Source organism: Dryas octopetala, chromosome 5, assembly GCF_963921425.1.
Source record: "Dryas octopetala chromosome 5, drDryOcto1.1, whole genome shotgun sequence".
Taxonomy (NCBI): Eukaryota; Viridiplantae; Streptophyta; class Magnoliopsida; order Rosales; family Rosaceae; genus Dryas; species Dryas octopetala.
The window spans coordinates 9,754,496-9,777,500 of record NC_141370.1 but is presented as its reverse complement, the minus strand read 5'-3'; the positions used below and the strand labels follow the sequence as shown (position 1 = coordinate 9,777,500).

Sequence of the window (23,005 nt, the reverse complement as noted above, 5' to 3'; positions counted from 1 at the left end):
AAACCTTCATGTTCTTTGGTTTTTGTTGGAATTAATATGAGTATGTTGCTTTGATTTGCATAATATTAGTTTATAATTTATTTTTTTGCTCTTCAAATTTTGCATAAGTAGGTTTATTATTTTCTTAGATTAAAGTAGTTTTAGATCATGTGATTTACAGTTCATACTCATATTGTTACCATTAATACTGAAGATTGCTTGTGTTTTGATTTCATTTTTACAGTTAATTGTTATTTGCTTGATTTTGATTTTAATTTTGATTGTGCACCCATCACTTACACATTCACATTCACATTCACTCACTGTATCACTGATCATCAGAACCTTTGCGACCGAAGGATGTTCTTTCCTCGGTCCACGATTGCCTGATCGGAAATCAGTTTCATGCAACATCATCACTTGTATGCTCGGGCTTGCGGCCGCGTATTGGCACGCCCAACGCAAATTTGAAAGACATAGTTTCCTTGATCTACGGTCTAGACAACACATGCCCGTAGAGATTTTGAGGCAAACAACTTTGCAATTTGAAAATAATGTTTTGAATATAAGTAAAAGTTCAGTGTTGAAAAAATTAGCAGAGAATCATTTTTCCACTTGTAAACCTTAGGATGGGCTCAACTTCACTACCAATTTGTAAGTGTCCCTACTTTTATCAGAAGAAGCGTAGAAAGAATCCAAGTGAGGCACATTTCAGCATATCTCTTACTCAGTTATTCTTCTTTTATGTTAAGATTTTTTTAACCATATATATATATATCATTCTTCTCCTATAGATTTGATATATATATATATATATATATATCATTAATTAATTCTTCTCCTACAGATTTCATATATGTCATTCATTCTTTCCCAATGCATTGTCTTTTCAACTAACCCAGAATTAGCAAGTTAGAATCCCACATTTGTCACCATGATACTTGAGGAGGACCAAAAAGAGAAAAAGAGTGCGTTTAGGTTATCTATAAACAATGTTGGTTCTGAAGCACTAGAGCAAACGGATTTCCTATGCTCCCTGCTCCCAACTCCAACTCCCTCACTTCCTCCATTCCTCCCTCGTTTTGTTGGGATTATAGACTATAATGGGGTGCTTGGGTTTAATTGGGCTATTCACTTTGGACTTGGGTTACGTACTTACGTGGAAGTTACATGCCTGCTAGCTTTTAGATGATTCTTCCTCTTCCTTAGCAAACTCGACATTAGAGACTCATTATTGGCTCAACATTTATTTGGTCTTTGTACGTATAACCCAATTAAAACCAAATAGCTCATGATAAATCCATAATCCCAACATTCACCCTTCACCAGACCAGAAAAACTTTGGTGGGGAGCCTCTTGCCATGTCACTTTGCTGAGTGGCGCAACCAACCCACTTAAAACTTTACACATGTTTAACTTTTAATTACCATTGTTATTTCCTTAATTTTCTCTAAATCCATATTTCTAACTTTGCCGATCTCTTTCATGCTCCATGTTTTATTTTCTGAAAATTAAAGACAAAGGTGTGGTCGGGTTTGAACTCCCAATTTTTTAAACACAAATAAAACTCTCGACTAACTAAGCTAGATTTGAATTTGTTTTAATCGATCGACTTGAATGTAGGTGATTGTGCCACTCAGCAAGAGGAGGTGGCAAGAGACTCCTCACACAAGTTTTTCTCTACACCCGACCATTGCCCTACTGACTCCGTGGACATCCAAGATTGGGTCTCCATCAATTTGCTCTATTTTCCTCTCGTTCCTTAGTTGAGGGAAAATTTGTAGTAGGTAGGCCCAAGGAACAAGTGTTTTGTGACCTCGATAACTTGTCTCACCCACCAAGGAACGTGATAAGTATGAGAGGTCGAAATGTGATGAATGTGATTTCACAATGTGTATTAATTAAGCTAGACAATTAAGAAACTTTAAGGTTTTCTTTATTCGGAGCTTTTAAGAAACTTAAGTTGAAACTCCACCAGAAGTATCTTCGTCCTTTTCAAACGAAACTTACTCATCACATGTTGCCAAAAAGAAATGCTAAACTTCATGAAAACTTCAAGGCAAATAGATGAACCACCTAGCCCAAGTTAGGTCAAGTACATTAAATATAAATAGTTCTCCCCGGCCCCTACAATATCTCCATCTGTTTGGTTAGACTGAATACTCTCAGTCTCTGCCTAAAATTTGGACACAGTACCAATCAAATTTGGGCCATGACTCATGACAATCAACCCATCACTGGTACATTAATCAGTATCTGTTGTAGCTAATAGCCTAATACAACAGAAAAAACAGAAAATAGAACGAATGCAAAGTCTTATTCTTGTTTCAAATGGAAATTAACCAAATTTAAAATTAAAATATTATGTACAAATTTTATGGACAAAATTCAAACAGGAAGCCGAGATTTGGATTCTTGGCACCTCTCCTCCTTGACATTCAGACATTCTAACGGCATTCTAACGGACGTTAGCAGCGGCCTCCCAACCATCCCATCTCCATCACCACCCTTAGACGAAGACTTAACGGAACCTGCCCTCGCAAAAAACGGCGGCGTCATAGTTAAAACCCACGGCTCGAACCGCCCGCTACTTTTCCCCACTTCTTCATACCACCTATACCCCTTCCTGGAGCTCCCTAGCCTCGGCAAAACGACGCCGAAGCTAGTGGTGCGCCTCAGCTTACAATTCCCGCTAGAACCCAAAACCAGCTGCCTCCTCACCTCCTCCGGCAGTCTCAGCGTGTACCGCTCCGTGTTCAACCCGGGTTTGGGTTGAACCAGTGAGTGACCCGTCGAGTGCGACCTCGGGAACTTTCCAGAGAATATTCGCGACTTCGCTGGACGGTTCACGATCTCTACCGCTTGTGGTGGGTCCCTACTCTCACTTGCATTCACATGGACAACTACGACGTCGTTTTGTGGCGAATTAAGTTCAGTGTTTGTACTCGAACTTTCCTGGAGGTTCGACTCGGTTGCTGGAGCGTCCGACTCAGCTGGTGGCGCGAGCTTGGCCCGGCAAACTGGACACGTCACGTGAGAGGCGAGCCACTCGTCGATGCAGTCGGGATGGAACACGTGGTCGCATTTGGGGAGCAAACGCAGCGTTTCGCAGTCGTCGAACTCGCTCAAGCACACCGCGCACTCCAGAGCTCCTTTCCCGATCTTGAGGTCCTTGACGGCCGAGTAGACGAAGACCGGGAAGCTGTCGATCACAGCCGGGTCGAGTCCCCGGCGGCGGCGAGAGGGGGAGGGGGATCCGGCGGCTGCGGGAGCGAGGGACGCTCCGGCGGCGATGTGGGACTCGGCGCAGCGGCGAATGTAGATGGAGAAGAAGCCCATGAGGAAGAAGGCGCAGACGAGGAAGACGAGGACCATCGCCATTGAGGAGTTGAAGTTGGCGAGGTAGCCATAGTTGTTGGTCTGTAGTTCGGTGGTGGTGATTGGCTGAGCATTGACGTTGCGGTGAACCGGGAAGAGGAGAAGGAAGAGGAGTAGGTGGGTCCAGACCGGACGGTGTCTGAGATCGAACCGGTTCGCTCTCATTCGCAATTTGGATCGGTTAATTCTGAATGAGAATTGGGGATTGGTAAAATTGAGAAATGGGCCGGTACTAATTATTAAAGAGAAGAGAGAGTGAGAGAGAGAAAGCAAACTTGGAATTGTCAGGTTGTGACACGTGGCGTAACGGTAGCTACCGGCGGCTAGAGGTGGTGAGATGAGGAGTTTGCTTGGAGAGCAAGTCTGAAGTCTTAAGAATTTAATGAATCGGTGGGCCAAAATGTGAGAAAATGAATTAGTTTAAGGTTCGACCAAAAAAAAGAATTAGTTTAAGCAGTGGCGGATCTAGAAATCATTGTTTATGGGGTCAAGATTCAAGTCGAGTGCGTGAGAGTCAACGGCGGCGACACCTTTTGTGACGGCGAGCTTCACCATATGCGTGAGAGTTGAATTGAGTTTGGGTGAGACTATAGTCAAATTGGGTTTGGGTTTAGGGCCCTATTCTTTCTCAATGTGAAAGACAAAAAAGGATTGTCGACATATGTGTTGTTTGAATGTTAAGTCTTTCAATTTTTGTTTTTTAAATAAAATTGTCAAAACGACGTCATTTTGACAAGTCTCTGAGTTTAAAAAAAAATAAAATAAAATAAAATCACACCTCCTAGACACGTGATCCACTTTCTTCTTCTTCTTCTTGTCTCTTTCAAACATTTTCACAAAAACTTTCCACCATTTCTTGCCCCTGCAACTTCAAGGAGATGCCATGAACCATGGGGTCAAAAATTTTCATCTAGAGGGAGATTTATGGGTTCATGGGGTCAATTGACCCCATTGACCCCACCTTGGATCCGCCGGTGAGTTTAAGGTTAATTAATTAAGGTGAGACTGTGAGAGTAACTGTAAGGGATAAGAAGAGGAAAATGTCTGGAAGAATCTGGGAGGAAATTGTGAAGTGGACATAAAGCAAAGACGAAACCAGTGGGCGGATAAGTAGGGAGGAAAGCATGAAGCAAAAGGCTGACAGACTTGACAGTAGACATGCAAAAATGGATCATCTGTTTTTGTTTGGTTGTGTGTAGGTTTTAAATAAGTTAAATTGATCGGTTTGGGTGTGGTGTTTTGTTTTGGATGATAAAAGTGAGATGAGGACAAAGAATGAGAAAGACATCATCTTAAAACATTGGTATGTACGTCGTTTTGGCTCACTCTCATGTTCACGATGTTTCAGTTTATTTGGACTGGATATATGGTGGGTGGAGTCTAACCTCACCACGCGCTACTACCCACCCAGCTAATCCAATTTCAATCATTAATTTTATCCCCCCTTCAATTAAGTTCATTGGTGTTTTGGGCTCAATTAGATTCTAGGGTTGGAGCACTAATAATGTTGGTAAGAAGAACAATCAGCTTAATTACTTGAATTTCATAACAAAATTCGAGCTGCATTTGTGGAAGTTGAGTTAGTATCTCAATGTCTTCCTTATCAAATTTATTAGTAGTTTGGTAATAAAATCTAATTTACTGTTAATAAATTCGTCGGGTCTTAATAGACTTGTGCATTAAAAGCCCAAGTTGCTTGTTGTTGGCCTAATAATACAATCAAACAAAAAGTATATATATAGAAAGTGCTGGGCTTGGGCCTTATCTAGCTACCTAACGAAGCTTGAACAGTTTTTTGCTTCATAACAAACCCAATAAGCTTATTGACTTTTGAACAGTTTGATTGGCTTCTCAACGCTTCACATTTACGAGAGATTTTTCAGTTGGATAGTCATGCTATGTATGTGGTACAATAGCCATTGATATACTAACATGCATCTTTATTTAAGTAGAAATTACAATTTTTTAAAACAAATACAACATATGATGCCATAATATTAGATGGTCTTACCATCTAGACTGTCCCGTGCAAAACTTTTTTTTTCGATATTTACATTTTTTTAACAGAATATATATGCTGAATTCATGCAACATGTGACTGCAATAGAGAATTTTCCCATGCTTCACATCATTTATAAACTAGGGTTAGAGCCACAATACAAAATCATTAGTTCTCAACTCATTCGCGAAAAACAATGGTCTCAACAAAATTTAATTTATTTTGCAATGACTGAGTTACCACTTGTAGTTAATTTGCATAATTCCTTCTTCTCTTCTTTTGTTCTTAGGAAAAATTAAAGTTTAGTCCTTCTAACATTTCTTATTTGGAAAAAAATCATATATATATATATATATATTTTTTTTTTTTGTAAATAAAGCTTTTTGACCATTGCCTTGTCAAAGAAATATGTCATTATTTGTTTAATTTTTGAGGATATATGGGTTCACCTCCAAAATCTTAGAGTTAAAACCTAATATAAAGCCGATACATTAGCACTTGAGAAAGAAGTGAAAATGCACTACCAAACGCTCAAAAATGGCCGCCGAGCATTTGACGCCTGGTATGTGTGAAAAAAATATAAACTAATGAACTAATATTATGCAACATGAAATGGTTACAATATTATTAGACTTTGGTTATAATTTTAAAAATCATAAAATTTTAGTTAATGAATTATAAAATTAAAGTAGCAACATGCATGATGTCTTCCTATAATTTATTATTTCAAACAGTTAAGCTGCACAACTTCACAAGTAACAACAGGAAATTACATACAAACTAACAGCAGGAACCCAAGAAACAGTGGAAAAAAGCAGCAACTATTCCAAACTACAAGCCCCAGTTGATTTAAACACTTCCCCAAAACTCATATTTATTCCTACTTTTAGTATTCTGAGAGAGAACTTTAAAACTAGAAATTCTACATCATCCATATCAACTCTCCTCCAGCACTGAGAGTACATTTACATGAGTAATGTGAAGTTTTCTCTTACAATATATGACTTATTAGTTATTACTAATTACTTTTGAGGTTTATCATTTTTAGCTTTGTATCATAACCTTTTAAAACTCTACAATATACATTATAATTTTAGGTCCATTTTCATTAGTACGTACTCTTCGTTAATTTTACCATATTCGACCATTCTTTTGAAGGCATTATTCATTTAAGTAAAAATTATATGACCAAAGTTTTCTTATATTGCTATTAGAGCATCCGCCCTAATTTCAGTTGGAGATGTACCATATAAGAGAATAAGAGATGACACTTGTAGATTAATTGGATGAGAAAGGAATATTAATTTGATTATACGCGTGGATATTCTAATTTTTACACGCAGCTCCCCTCCAATCAAATGCTTGTGTTTTAAACCCATATATGAAAAGCAGATTTTGCCAAATTCATGTGCTACAAAAAAACTGAAGGTAAACAATGGATAGTGTCGTGATTCAAAATGGTATTGACAAAGAAACACATTGTTAATTGCATGCATAATGCTTCATTTCTAGCTAGTTAGCTATTCTTGGTGTGGTGGACAGGACTGTCTGTTGATATGGATATCAAGTGTCATATTATGAAGCTATATTATCCTTTAGAATTAATTGATTATTTTTAATTTTTCTGATTTGGCAGTTTAGATTCTTAATCGAAACTATTTATTTTCTAGATCACTATTTAAATATCATCTTTACAAAAAATTAACAAAATTGAAAAATTATTTAATTATGTAATTGTGTCAAATAAATAGACGACTATTTTGATAATAGTTAAATGAGAGATTTAGAATTCAGTCTATTTTATGAGTCTTTCTTAGACTAAGACCGGTAGTGATTTAGAGTTTTTAATTAAGTCATTTTATTTCTTTGACGACTTTATGTTAGGTTTTAACTCCAAGATTTTGGGCTCTGGAGTTAAAACTTAACATGCAGCCTCTACAAAGCCCACTATACAACTTAGGAGGAAAAACCCTTCAAATTGGGGGAAATGCCCTTCAAATCAGGGAATGACTTTATTATGAATTAAAAGGATTTTCTTATAAATTAAAGTGACTTTATTATGAATTAAAATTTTTTTTTATAAATTATTATGAATTAAAAGAATTTTCTTATAAATTTTAAAACACCTCCGGTCTTTATCTAAAAATTATTTTTTTAAAGGATGTAAGCCTAATTATTTCTGGTTAAATTCACCAGATTTATTTATTTGATAATTTGTAAAATATAAATAAAATAAAAAATTATTTGATTATGTAATTATATCAAATACAATTATTTTGATGACAGTCAAATTCACCACGTTTGTTTATTTAATAATTTTTATATCATTAAACGAGTTTTGATTTGATTATATTTGTAAAAATAATCTTTATTCAATGATGTTAAAAATAAACAGTATCGATGATAAGACTACACTACATGATCAAAAAATAAAAGACAAGATTAATTGAGAAGGTAGACGACGTTTCTCGAATTAATTACTATACAACGCAACACAAGTAACAGTACCACCAATCAAGTAACCCCCACAAGCTAAAATAAAACAACAAGAGTGTCGTGGCATGGCTTAGATGGCCCCAGACGTAGATGGCACACTTTCTTTTGTCTCGGGCCCATTTCTTTTGTCCATTTCTCATATAGCCTAGAAGTCTAGAACACAATTGTATTTTATCAATATATCATGGCCCCAAAGTCCAAACACACAGCCATATTTGTGCAATATGCAAAAAGAAATAAAAAGCAAAAGCAGAATGCCTTGTACTGTACATATAAATTTGTTTTTATTATTTAACCCTATTTGTGTTTTTTGTCAAATAAAAGTTTAAATAGCTGTCCCCACTTTAAGAAAAAAGGCAAGATGTTTCATCAATTTCCTTTAAAAACAAGGCACTTTATAAGTATAGAGATCGAAGACCGATGCATACTTGTTTTACATGTTCAATTTCATAAAGGATAATATTTGGGTCACTCCCAAGGGTATTCCAAGGTCACCCCGTCCTTTCATATTTCGATTTCGGCAATGCCGGTGCATGATCGAAACCGTTTACTTTTTAGACAATTAATTAAAGATCATTTCTGTAAAAAATCAAATCAATCGGAAATCATTTGGTTATATAACTGTTGTCAATTAAGTAGAAAAAGTTGATGGTTTTCAATTAAAGAATGATTTTTTGACCAAACCGTTGATTTTTTTTTATTTAATCAACAACAGTTATATAACAAAACGATTTCCGATTAAGTTGATTTTTTACAGAGATGATCTATAATGGGTGATCTAAAAAGTGAACGGTTCCGATCATAGCTGGCATTACCAAAATTACGATTTTGGGGGAAGGGGTGACCTTGGAGTACCCCCTAGGGGTGACCCAAGTAGTGTCCTTTCATAAATGCCTTTATCACGCCTCTAATGAGAAACTTCTAATTTTTCTACTCTTTATGTCTAAAACTACATTATTTCAAACGTCTGTTTAAGTCATATTCTAACATAGACTTTAATTAGTTAGTAAACCATAAACCCTAAAATCACAGTATTTTGGCTGTAGAACAATATCAACACAAAATGTGGTTGAGGATGCCAATATTCTAGTTTTTGACCATGGTCATCAGAAATTTAAAATTTAAACATATATGCTGCAAATTTCCATTGGTTGATATATACCCATTGAATGTTAGATTTCATTGGATTTTAAAAGTCCAATGAAATTTAGGTGTACCCAACTTAGATTTTAATTTATTTCAATGAACTTTAGGTGTCCCCAACTCAGATTTTAATGAATTTTAATAAAATTCAGGAGTCTTCAAAAAGTCATGAATTTCATTAAGTGAAGGATTTTAATAGATTTTGATGGATTTAGATGGATTTAGATGGATTTGAATGCATTTTTTATACATAACAAATTCCATGAGAATTCTACCCAATTCTTTTGAATTTTGATAGATTCTATGAATTTTAAAATTCATTAAACTCCTTTAAAATCTGAGTTGGGGACACCCCCTAAGGGAAGATATTGAAGATATATATAAAAGAAGGGATGACTCGTCTGCCTCAACAAAGACCCAAAAGCAATTTGGGAGTTGTGTCATTTTCTGGAAATATACACATGGAAAGAGAAAGGCAAAGGACATGAGTGGAGAAAACAGACTAGAAAGCAGAACAACCCCATTTTTTTGCTCCCATCATACAAAGTACCCTTTTGCTTCAAAGTCCTCTCATGTGGTATAGAAGAAGACAGCAGGGAATAAAATCTAGTGCTAATTTTGTGCCTGTTTTTTTAATATAGTCCTCAATATTATAGAGAAAAAAAGGTCACAAAGATTCTTGTATAAATTAGTAGTTGAACAGTTGTAACTTGGAGTTAAATATGTAGAGAGAGCACGTACAATATAATTCTTTTTTATTTTTTAATAGCAGCACAATATTATTCATTGGCCTAATGATTAGTTCAGCGACGTGGGATTGCTTTCTTATAAATAATATGGTCGTACGGACTTTTCATTTTCAATAGATTTGAATTTCTTTGGAGCAGAAACAAAAGTTCATCAGACATGCATAAAGAGGCAGTCCAATTATATATATGGCGATAATTTTGCACAGCATGCATGAGTGATTGCTTTCAATATCTTCAGATGCTCCACCAAAAATCGAAATAGAAAACACATGTTCATTGGAAGTATTTGAATTTTTAAAACAGCAAATTGATTTTTATTTTGGTAGAGTTACTAGAGTATCAAATTGATTAATTTTCCAACAAAACAGAAAACATCAAATTGATTTTCTCTTCTAATATAATGCTTCTCTTTTGTGGCATCATGATCACTTTTTTATGAAGAAAAAGGAATTTAGGGAAAAGTTATCTCATTGACTGATTCGTTTTCTTATTACTAAATCGATGATAAATTGCCTTGACGGGTTTTGGTGATAAGATCGATTTTTTTTAATCAATGATAATTAAGATCGATTTAGTAAAAATGATTTGATGTTTTTCTAAACTTTTTAATAATTACAGATAAATTGGTATGGACTGACTAATTTGAATATTTCTTTCCGTAATAGTGGAAGTGTTTCAAATTTGAATCCCTCCCTCCTAGATTAATAAAATAATAATTTATTTAAAAAAAAAACAGATAAATTAATAGGTGATTGAGTGATAAATTTTGTTTTTGGTTTTCTATCAAAAGATATTGACGAAAATGAGATTCAAACTTAATCACTAGAAGTCTAGAACGACAAGTTCTCACATGGTCAATAGAATAGGTAAAATATATTATTAATTAAAACCTAACAACGACCATATAAATATACCCATATTTCAATGGAGCCAGGTTCAAGTAATTCCTATTATGTGACATGGGGTTAGGTCCATTTATATGACTTTTGCAGATAATTAATAATAGAGGAAATTACAGATTTAGTCCAGTTATTTTATACCTAGTTCAATTTTGGTCCACAATCTTTTTTAAGTTCTGTTTTGGTCCACTAATTGTTTCACTTGTTCAATAAAGGTCCAGATTTGTTTTCTCAAATTTGGCCTGCTTTTTACCCTATCAAATCTCACCCAAATTCAGCAAATATATACTTGTTTTAAAGCTATGCATTTCTTCTTTACAACCATATAAAGATCATTCAAATTGGAGTTCTAAAACTCAAGATAATTGACCCTAAAGTAGGGTACCCAAAACTGCCAATTTTTCAAATTTCACCAAATCTCAATTCTCTTAGATTATAATACTCCAAATTTGTTTTTATGACTAAGAAATGATGAAATATAACTTATACTTCAATTATAATTGAAGAAAACACAACCCAAAAGATTTAAAGTCACAAATCTGGACCTTTATTGAACAAATGAAACAATTAGTGGACCAAAACAGAACTTAAAAAAGATCGTGGACCAAAATTGAACTAGGTATAAAATAAGTGGACCAAATCTGTAATTTCCTCTTAATAATAAAGTAGTCATTTCAACTCTTTAATTAAATTACAATATCGTTCAATGATCTTAATTTACGTGCCAATGTCATTTTCCCATGCGGCCATGCATCATTTTGAGAATATCGTAATAATTTGGGTGGTCTGACCTTTTTTTGTTTTTTCTAATCCCTTGGGGTCAGAATTCCAACACTGTTTTGGTTATTAAACTTGAACAATAATGTTACACACCTGATTAAATTTATTAATTAAATGATGTGTCAATATATGTATTAATATGAATATAGTCCGTAATTTTAAAATCTCCTAATCACTTAAAAATTTTGTCAAAACTCCAACTCATTTAGAAACTCTTTTAAAACTCCATATAACTTATAATCCTAAATTACCTTTCTGACGCGCGCTGACGTATGCTGACACGTGCTGACACACGCTGACATCACTGTAACTAAATTTTGGTGAAACTGTTTTTTTATTTTTTTATTTATGGAATTGAAGTTTTTGCTAAAACTCAATATTTTGCTAAAATTAAAATCAAACACTGAAAATGAATTTCATTACACTAAAACTGAATTTCAAGAAACTGAATTTCAAGAATTCAATTACACTGAAACTGAAATTCAATTACACTAAATTGAAGAATTCAGTTATGAATTCACTTACTGAAACTGAATTAAGTGATGAAACAATTACACCTTGACTAAAATGCAATTACACCTTAATTAAAAAAACAATTATACAGTTACTGAATTCCGTTTCACTAAAAAGAACACAACAACCTTATCAAAAAAAAAAAAAAAAAAACAACTATACAACAATCCATCGAGATGAAAGGAGTAGCCAACACAGCAAGCCATCGATGTGAGCCTATCAAACAACTATAGACTAAATTCAGTTTCAGTCTGAATTCAATTTCAGTGAATTCAGTTTCATTGCATTCATTAAATTCAAATTCAGTTCACTGAATGCACTGAAACTGAATTCAGTGAAATTGAATTTAGTGAAACTGAAACCCTAGACAACATCGTCCGATCACCTCACGCACGACGAGTACACTGCTTCAATCTGTTTCTACCTGCAAATTTGAATCATCATATTTCAGAACCATAATTTCATTCAAAATTCATTTAAAACTCATGTTTCACGAACTGAAATTGTTTCACGAACTGAAACTGTTTAATCAATAAATGAAGTAAATTTGTATATACTTATAAATCAATTAAAAAACCCACATTTCTATCCGATTAATAACAAATTCAATTAGAACAGATTCACAAACTATACATTTCACAAACAAATTCACAAATCAATTTCAACTTAGGGCTTTTGAAATTCAATGCAATTGAACCAAAATTTGTATACCAGTAGAGAAAGACTGTCAAGAAGAGAAGAATGAGACCGGAACCACTTCAATCCGCCGCCGGAATCGCCGGCAACGGCGTCGATTCGCCGTCCACGGTGGTCAATTGGAGAATTGGAGACCACCATCACACTCACCACGTCGAGAGGAAGCTTCTGGAAGTGGAGAGCGGCTGCGACGTCGCTGGATTCTCGAAGTCACCGCCGAAGATGACGATCGAACTTCGGGCTGCATTTGGGTTTCTGTGGATTTTATGGGAAAGAAAAGGCCATGGATAGATAGAGGAGGAAGAGGCGAGAAGAACCCAACCGGTCCGACACCTCGTCGTTGCCGGAATTGACGGATATCCGGCGAGGGAGCTCAGGTTTGCCTAGACCGATGTTATGCTTCGCGGAGAATGGAGGGCAATGAGAGGAAGAGGAAGGAGAGGCGAGTGTGATGGGACCGGTATCGCCGGCAACCGTCGCCAGACGGCGGCGCATGCGTCGGCGACATCAGCTGGGAGAGAGAGAACGTAGAGGGGAGAGAGGCACGCATATGGGAGAGACCGAGAGAGAGAGAGAGAGAGAGAGAGAGAGAGAGAGAGAGAGAGAGAGAGAGAGAGAGAGAGAGCACCCATAAATGGAAAATGAAAAAAAAGGGTAAAAATGGAAAATTAAAAGATAGGGAGTCAAACTTGGCTGGGTAGTAATTGACTAGGGGGTTTAGGAAAATATTAAGTGTAAAATTGCGGGCTATAGGAGAGTTAGATTTTGGGTGCAGGTTATGAGAGATTTTATCTCTAATAAAGGGGTTTATAATTATTAACATTTATTAGTTTAGCTGTATTTTTTTTTTCTATTCCTAATACTAGAAGAGATTTGATTCATTTGAATTACGAACCATCTTTCACAAATACAAATATAAGAAAATAATTTAATTAGTGTGTGAATAAAGTATTTTGTTTATTTGTTAGCTGAAGAGGACACACACACCTGCACAATAAAATATATAGTACAAGGGCAAGAAAACTCCCTTCACTATATAAACCCTACACACCCTCCTTCAACTTCCCAATAAGCTTTGCTTGTTCACATCCTTCCCAAAGAGCAATTAAGCGCCAGCCAGCCATGGCTACCTACCCAAGAATTGGTGCCACCACCACCACCACCACCATAACCACCGGTGTCACCGCCGTGGACTGCCAGAAACAAGTTCGGTCATGGCGGCTTCTTCGGTCTCTCATCGAACTCCTCATCCCAACCTGCAATCGCACCTTCATAGAAGATGATCATGATCATGGTCATCACCAGCAAAGCAAACAACAAAATTACATCAGCAGAAGCTACTCTTATCCCCATAATATGATAACCGGCACCATATTCGGATACCGGAGAGGAAAAGTGAGCTTCTGTATCCAAACAACCTCCAAGTCCAACCCAATTCTTCTCATGGAACTGGCCTTGCCCACAACAGTTCTGGCCAGAGAAATGCAAGGAGGGTGCCTTAGAATAGCGCTTGAGGCTTCTAGTACTGCTCAAGGGCATAATAGTAATTCTAATAACTCATCATCATCCCTTTTGTCCACCCCACTATGGACCATGTACTGCAACAGCAGAAAAGTTGGGTATGCAGTGAAGCGCAGGCCTTCAAAGCATGACTTGGAAGCACTGAGGCTGATGGGTTCAGTTGTGGTGGGTGCTGGGATTATCAGTGGGATTAATATTAGTAAGGAACTTAATTATGATCATGATGATGAGATTATGTACCTCAGAGCCAATTTTGAGAGGGTTTGTGGTTCACCAAATTCCGAGTCCTTCCATTTGATTGACCCAGATGAGAGTATTGGCCAGGAGCTTAGTATTTTCCTATATCGATCGAGATGACCATGATTGATTTTTTATTTTTTTTTCTCTTTTCTGTTTTGGTTCATATTGGAGCTTGGTGGTGGCCATGGTATATGTGTATTTTGCTTAAATATTGCAAGCAAATTAAACCCATGATTTTTTTTGAGCTCTGCTTTGAGTAGCAGGGCTTTGTTGTGGGGGTACCAATTTTTAAGGGTTCTATGTTTTAGTACTTTAACATGTATTTCGTGTATAAATAATTAAGTACTTTTGAGGTGTTTTAATTAATTACATATGTCCATTATGCCTCATACTTAAGAAACAAAAGATCGAAGATATTATTTGTGAGAAGTTGGAAGAGAATGTGTAGCAAGAAAGCTTTTTAATTTCTCTGATTATCCACCTTCTTTTTAATGGTGTGTGGAGATGTTGAATAAACTTCTTAAGTATAATTTATTAAAAATTGAAGGCGCCCATTAAGGTTGACATAAGAGAGTAAGAGACCAACGGTTACGTCACCAACCAGAACTTCATGGTTTTTTTTTTGTTTGTTAAATTTTGGATAAGAAATCAAGAAGTTCTTGGTTTAAGTTTAAAGTGTGTTTTCTTCTTGATCATTGGGTTTGATTTAAAGTGAAAAGCATGGCAAATGTTTTTTTTTTTGGGTCCAAATTATGGACCACCACCAAAATATATTTGGGTCGAAAACAGATTGCTTTATATTGCTATTTTTGTACCCCTTGGCACGGTGGGGAGGGAGAGAGATATGACCTTACCTTTTGGTATTATATATAAGTGTTGGTGTTGGTGTTGGTGTGGGGCATGCAATTTCTCAAATGGGTATGTAGTTGCATGAGCTGTTGCTGATTCCTTGTGTCGTTGCATTACAAACTGGACAGTGGACACGGGGGGTTTTCATATTGTACTGCTGTCTCTGCTCATGACAAAAGTGGTTCAACTATTTATGTATATTTCCACAGTAAAATTTTTAACGAGCGTATATATTTATTTATTTTTTATTTTTTTTTTCATTACGTGATTGTTATGTGATAGGAGAGATAAACAAATAAGATGTACAAACTTATGATAAATAATTTTTTTTTCTTTTTTCATATATGACATATATATAATTTTTGTCTTAAGAAATTAAAATATGAGTTATTTATACATGTTAATAATTATAAACCCCCTAGTTAGAGATAAAATCTTTCATAACCTCCACCCAAAATCTACCTCTCCTATAACCCCCAATCTTACACTTAATATTTTCCTAAACCCCCTAGTCAACTAATACCCAGTCAAGTTTGACTCCCCATCTTTTAATTTTCCAGTTTTACCCTTTTTTTTCCAATTATAACCCTCCAAAAAAATATCAAGCCCACATTTCTAAAATTTCTCTCTCTGTGCGTGCTTTCTCTCTCTCTCTCTCTCTCTCTCTCTCTCTCTCTCTCTCTCCCCCGCGGTTGTCGTCGGCGCGTGCGCCGCCGTCCGGCGACGGTTGCCGGCGATACCAGTCCCATCACGCTCACCTCTCCCCCCTCATCCTCTCCCTGCCCTCCACTCTCCGCGAAACTGAACGTCGACACCGGATCGGGTCTAGGCAGACCCGAGCTCCCCGCCGGAGATCTGCCAGTTCCGGCGACGACGAGGTGCCGGACCGCCATGGATGGCTTCCTCTCGTCGCGACGAACACGGTGGTGCCCACCGATCATCCAACCGACCCTCGACGGCGATGGAACGACGCCAAACAGCAGCGAAGCCTCCGCCGGCGATCTCCATTTTCCGGTAGCGTCGCGGTCTAACTCTGGCACCAATAGCTTCCTCTCTTCGCGACGAACACGGTGGTGCCCACCGATCATCCAACCGACCCTCGACGGCGATGGAACGACGCCAAACAGCAGCGAAGCCTCCGCCGGCGATCTCCATTTTCCGGTAGCGTCGCGGTCTAACTCTAGCACCAATAGCTTCCTCTCCTCGCGACGAACACGGTGGTGCCCACCGATCATCCAACCGACCCTAAAAGCTCAATTCGAGGTCCGAGAATATTTTTGGGTGAGTTCTATAATTTTCTGTGTGTTGATTGGGGCTGGGCAGCCACCAAGTGTGGTGGTCACCGCCCGACTCGGCCGTTGAACGATCAATTTTATGAACCCTGTTTGATTTGTTGAACTGTCTGGTCTTAAACAGGTACCTCGGCGATTAAAAAGTGCAACTGAATTCAACAAATTCAGTTTCAGTTTCTAGCTTAATTAGTGTAACTGTGTAAATTCAGTTTCAGTTCTAGAAAATTTAGTTTCACTTTCTGAAAATTCAGTTTCACCCCAAATTCAGTTCTAGCTTAATTATGTTAATCGGATAGAAATGTGAGTTTTTTAATTGATTTATAAGTATATACAAATTTACTTAATTTATTGATTAAACAGTTTCAGTTCGTGAAACAGTTTCAGTTCTTGAAACAGTTTCAGTTCGTGAAACATGAGTTTTAAATGAACTTTGAATGAAATTATGGTTCTGAAATATGATGAATCAAATTTGCAGGTAGAAACAGATCGAGGCAATGGCGACTGTCGTGTACTCGTCGCGTGTGAGGTGATCGGACGACGTTGTATTGTTGGCTACTCCTCTCATCTCAATGACTTGTTGTATTGTTGGTTTTTTTTTGGATAAGGTTGCTGTGTTCTTTTTAGTGAAACGGAATTCAGTAAAGGTGTAACTGTTTTAGTGAAGTGTAATTGTTTTAGTAAAGGTGTAATTGTTTTTTAATTAAGGTGTAATTGCATTTTAGTCTAGGTGTAATTGTTTTATCACTTAATTCAGTTTCAGTAAGTGAATTCATAACTGAATTCTTCAATTTAGTGTATCTGAAATTCAGTTTCAGTGTAATTGAATTCTTGAAATTCAGTTTCAGTGTAATTGAATTCTTGAAATTCAGTTTCAGTGTAACTGAATTTTTGAAATTCAGTTTCAGTGTAACTGAATTTTTGAAATTCATTTTTAGTGTAATGAAATTCAATTTCAGTGTTTGATTTTAGTTTTAGTGAAATATTGAGTTTTAGCAAAAAAAAAAAAAAAAAAAACAGTTTCACCAAAATACAGTTACAGTGACGTCAGCATGCGTCAGCGCGCGTCAGCATGCGTCAGAAGGGTAATTTAGGATTATAAGTTTTAGGGGGTTTTGAAAGAGTTTATAGATGGGTGGGGGTTTAGACAAATTTTTTTGGTGAGTAGGGTGTTTAAAATTAGGCACTATATTTATACTTATATCTCCTGAGGCTTATCATTTTTTCACATACACTCCCTGAGATTTTAAAAATTACATATACACTCCCTTGAAGTTTTAAAACTGTTGCACATAACCTCTTGCAAGAGAAAACAATAAATAAATAAAGAAAAAGATATTTGTATTGAGGTTGAACCTTACACCTTGAGTAATCTTATTAGGCCATTACATCCTCTTAGCATGCATTTTTGCATATATTCTCATCATTTTTCGTCTCATTGTAAGAGGTTATGTGTAATAGTTTTGAAACTTCATGAGATGTATAATTTTTGAAACCTCAAAGAGTGTATGTAAAAAGACGATAAATCTCATAGAATATAAGTGTAAATAACTTTATTATAATACTCCAGTAAATGGCGTTCAAAAGGAAGAGAACTTCAAATAAATTAGATTCAATATCAACTTGTAATATAAGCAACATTCCAAGAGTTTAGAAACAATAACAATTTTTTTTTTTCCTGTACAAATGAAACAATGACAATCTTTGGGACGAAGGGCTGGACTATGAAGTCAACTTTATCAATACCAAGCCCCATAGGAAAATATAGCAGCTCTCTAAAGTAGTGGGCCATAAAAAAGACTAACGAATACAAAGATGTAAACCCCTAAGGCCCAAGCAGTTTTTATTTTTGCTAACCCAATATTCACCGAGAAAAAAAGTAAGGAACAAGAATAATGAGTGATGTTTCACATTCACACTGGATTATTCATATTTAATCCTTTATACAGAAATTTTTTATATTAATTACATATAATAAGTTTTTCATGCCTACAAAATTTAATTATATGATCTCGTTCGGACAAGCTTCCTATATAAAATTAATAAAAAAAATTTCATATAAAATTGTTCCCGAATCAGATGTAAATGAGACGAATGCAGATGAGAAATCCCTGTAAGATGAAGAGGGTCATCCTTCAGTTACTTCAATAGGAATCAACATGTAGATGCAAAAAAAAAAAAAAAAAGAATGGAATAGGCCCAAAGAAAAGAAACAACACTAAAAAGTAAAATGTAAACTATTTAAAACCCCCAAGTTTGAACTTGGTTATTTATAAACCTCCACCCTTAATAAAACTATTTTCTAACCCCCTATTGGACATTTAATCTCTCCAAAAACCCCCTAGTCAACTAATAGTTTGACCTATATTTTTTTAATGTTCCAGTTTTACCCATATGTTTCAGTTTTTTCAGACTCACTCAGACTCACTCTCTCTTCGAGTGTACGTTCTCTCTCTCTCTCTCTCTCTCTCTCTCCCCCCCGCGGTTGTCGTCGGCGCGTGCGCCGCCGTCCGGCGACGGTTGCCGGCGATACCAGTCCCATCACGCTCACCTCTCCCCCCTCATCCTCTCCCTGCCCTCCACTCTCCGCGAAACTGAACGTCGACACCGGATCGGGTCTAGGCAGACCCGAGCTCCCCGCCGGAGATCTGCCAGTTCCGGCGACGACGAGGTGCCGGACCGCCATGGATGGCTTCCTCTCGTCGTCCCGAGTCCACTGGTGCCATCAGAAGATTTGGACGACCCCTAGGCCCGCCGTTTCGAAGGAGAGAAGCCGGCGACATCATTGTCGGCGATCTCTATGTTCCGGCGACCATTTCCGTCGAGTCAGGTAGCCATCTTCTTCTTCTCGTTGTGCTCTTCAATTCTATGTGTTTGGATTAGTCCAATTGTTAATGAATCAAAAAACCCCAAATTGATACCTCACAGCCACTGCGGCGGCTCCGCCGCAAGTGGTGGCGATTAAGACCTGGTTTTGTTGCATTCCTTTAATCAGATAGAAATTTGACTTACTAATTGCTTGACCTTGCAGTGTGACTATTGTTGTTGCTTATCTGATGAAAAAGCATGGTATGAGCCTATCTCAAGCTCTTGAACATGTGAAGAGCAGACGACCACAGGCATCTCCTAATGCTGGTTTCATTTCACAATTGCAGGACCTTGAAAGGTCTCTTCATGGTGTGTTGTTATAGTAGTACTCTTTTTATCCATTTAGGTTTAGAAATTACAGCCTAAAATAGCTGGACCAATGTGGCATACTCTTGGTTTTACTGAAATATTTTCATTTTCCCAAGCCAAACTCTAATATAACTGTTTCATGCTGACTGGTTGGAACTTCTGAATTTGAGCTTAGTATTTGTTGCTAATGATACTGTTGTTGGCAATGAGAACATAGTTGTGTTTGGAAGAGAAATTGCTCAATCTAGAGTCTGTCAAGGGTAGCATGCAGGTTTTCTGCATATAATAACATGAAATAACTTTTTCTTTAAGGAAGTACTCTTATGTGCATTCTTACTTGTGTACCATACTTCCATGTTTATATTTTGCAATAACTTTTGGTCTTTAGAGCTAGGTGTGAAAGTTTGTTGGTCTTTAGAGCTGGGTGTGAAAGTTTGTTGGTATGGTAATTGTTGCAGGTTGGTTAATTGTGGTGGTGGTGGTGCAGTAAATGTCATGCTTATTTAATTAAAGATTAAAATGTTATTTAAATGCTCCTTAGCCATCTTTTTATTGATGGCTAAGGAGCATTTAAACATTTATTGATGAAACAGTTTCAGTTCGTGAAACAGTTTCAGTTCGTGAAACATGAGTTTTAAATGAATTTTGAATGAAATTATGGTTTTGAAATATGATGAATCAAATTTGCAGGTTGAAACAGATCGAGGCAGTGGCGACTGTCGTGTACTCGTCGCGCGTGAGGTGATCGGACGACGTTGTATTGTTGGCTACTCCTCTCATCTCAATGCTTGTTGTATTGTTGTTTTTTTTTTTTTTGATAAGGTTGCTGTGTTCTTTTTAGTGAAACGGAATTCAGTAAAGGTGTAACTGTTTTAGTGAATTGCAATTGTTTTAGTAAAGGTGTAATTGTTTTTTAATTAAGGTGTAATTGCATTTTAGTCGAGGTGTAATTGTTTCATCACTTAATTCAGTTTCAGTAAGTGAATTCATAACTGAATTCTTCAATTTAGTGTAACTGAATTTCTGAAATTCAGTTTCAGTGTAATTGAATTCTTGAAATTCAGTTTCAGTGTAATTGAATTCTTGAAATTCAGTTTCAGTGTAACTGAATTTTTGAAATTCAGTTTTAGTGTAATGAAATTCAATTTCAGTGTTTGATTTTAGTTTTAGTGAAATATTGAGTTTTAGCAAAAACTTCAATTCAAAAAAAAAAAAAAAAAAAAAAAAAAAAAAAACAGTTTCACCAAAATACAGTTACAGTGACGTCAGCATGCGTCAGCGCGCGTCAGCATGCGTCAGCGCGCGTCAGTATGCGTCAGAAGGGTAATTTAGGATTATAAATTTTAGGGGGTTTTGAAAGAGTTTCTAGATGGGTGGGGGTTTAGACAAATTTTTTTGGTGAGTAGGGTGTTTAAAATTAGGCACTAAAAAGTAAAAACCAACCTCTCAGCGTTGATAAGCAGAATGTCGTCAATCAACTCTTTCTCTTTAATTAATGTTACTGAAATTAAGAAAAGGTCTCATCTCAGCTTATCACAATTAATGCATGCCTCATTCCAATACTTAATTCGAGGATGTCAGTGGGGTCGGTTGGTGCCACACTGCCACCGCATCAGATTAAAAATTTAAAACTACTTTTATTTAACTATCAGATTAAAACTACTTAAATCAGTGTATATGTGTAGATTACTCCAATCGTGTTTGGCCAATCATGTAATCTCCAGGATAAAATAATTATGTAATCCAAATATAGGTGCTATATAAACTCATAATTAGAATCTATAATCTAATTCTATACCGAGAAATGTTTAATCATGCCAAAAATGAAATAAAAAATGAAAAAAACTATCGTCCATTCTGATCACGAGATGAACAGAAGTAAAAGAATATTCAAGAAGCAAAGGAAAATGAATGAAGAAGAAGAAAGAAATGAAGCTCTTAGATTGATTAATGAGATGAAGTTACAGAGAATGAGAAATACACAAAGCTTATATCAAGAGCTAGCTAAAACCAACGAAACAGACTAACAAGACTAACAACAATTCCAACTAACTCATTCCTTTCTAACTGAGTAATCCTTTTAACAACTAGAGCCACTAGAATTCTGACAGCTGTATACTTAACATCCCCCCTCAACCTCAACAAGGGGACCAAGTCTGAGGTTGCCAAGACACAGGATTACCAGCAAAAATTGTGTGCTCCACTTCTTCAACCTTCAATCAACATTACTACACTCTTGACCAACAATTTTTTACACTACAAGAATCACTACCACACAATCCACTACAACTACAATTCCTTTGCAACTTCAATCAACTTCAACTTTTTATTTTGTTTTTTATTTTTTACAACTCCTTTGCAAGACAACTTCAACTTCAACTTCAACTTCAACTTTTTATTTTTGTTTTTATTTTTTTACAACTCCTTTGCAACACAACTTCAACTTTTTTATTTTGTTTTTACTTTTTTTACAACTCCTTTGCAAGACAACTTCAAGAAACCACCACATGACAACTACAACTTCAACTTCAACTACAACTTAGAACCCAATCAACTACAACTCAGAATCCAATATGCTTGACTCCCAAGCCTTCACCATTTCCAAGTTCAAAAGGTTCAGCCATTGTGAGATTGGTAAGATCAGCTGTCATATGATGAGTAGCTCTTGTATCTGCAATCCAAACATCTTCAGTTGCAAAACCAACATTGGCCTGAGCAGTAAGAGCATTCAAAGTCTGAGGTGGTGCTGAGCCTTGATATGCATAGTTGTATCGATTAAAGCAATCTAAAGCCACATGACCACTTTTGCCACAAATTTGGCATTCCACAACCGAGGAAGCAGTATTCTGAGATGTCCTATCCCTATCAAAGCAGTTCACAGCAGTGTGTCCTCTCTAAGAACAAATCTGACACTCAGGAACCTGTCTACTCCCATTGTTCCAATTATTGACATTAGTGTTACCCCAATTGATATGCCTACCACCATTTCCTCCAGAATTCCAACCTCTACCACCATTAGAATTGAATTTGCCACCGCTAGTATAACCTCCACCACCAGTATTATAACTTCCACCACTGTTATTATAACCTCCAGAATACCCATTACTCAAATGACTGCCATAACCACCATCTCTATGAGAACCATTCCTTGTAGAAGTCCCAGAATTACCAGTACCAGTATGAGAACCACCAAAACCAAGAGTAGTATGATCAGTGTGACCATTAGAACCGTCAGTGTAACCTAATTTAGGCACTGGAAGTTTGGCAACCATAGCAGATATTGTGTGATTAGAAACC

At 36.5% G+C, this 23,005-nt stretch overlaps 2 protein-coding genes across 2 annotated transcripts; one reads left to right on the top strand and one right to left on the bottom strand.

The window, feature by feature from the left end:
* Nucleotides 1-2,110: 2,110 nt before the first annotated feature.
* LOC147284115 (E3 ubiquitin-protein ligase ATL31-like) lies at nucleotides 2,111-3,550 on the bottom strand. The gene has a single exon (XM_086244949.1). The coding sequence runs from the start codon at nucleotides 3,520-3,522 to the stop codon at nucleotides 2,368-2,370; it is 1,155 nt and encodes a 384-aa protein (XP_086101075.1). The 5' UTR covers nucleotides 3,523-3,550; the 3' UTR covers nucleotides 2,111-2,367.
* A 10,175-nt stretch (nucleotides 3,551-13,725) lies between these two features.
* LOC147284114 (protein MIZU-KUSSEI 1-like) lies at nucleotides 13,726-14,638 on the top strand. The gene has a single exon (XM_086245314.1). The coding sequence runs from the start codon at nucleotides 13,755-13,757 to the stop codon at nucleotides 14,508-14,510; it is 756 nt and encodes a 251-aa protein (XP_086101440.1). The 5' UTR covers nucleotides 13,726-13,754; the 3' UTR covers nucleotides 14,511-14,638.
* The last annotated feature ends 8,367 nt before the right edge of the window (nucleotides 14,639-23,005 follow it).

Bases quoted from the DNA above. Each gene is read 5' to 3' on its own strand.
- LOC147284115 (XM_086244949.1), bottom strand. From the start codon at position 3,522: ATGAGAGCGAACCGGTTCGATCTCAGACACCGTCCGGTCTGGACCCAC.
- LOC147284114 (XM_086245314.1), top strand. From the start codon at position 13,755: ATGGCTACCTACCCAAGAATTGGTGCCACCACCACCACCACCACCATA.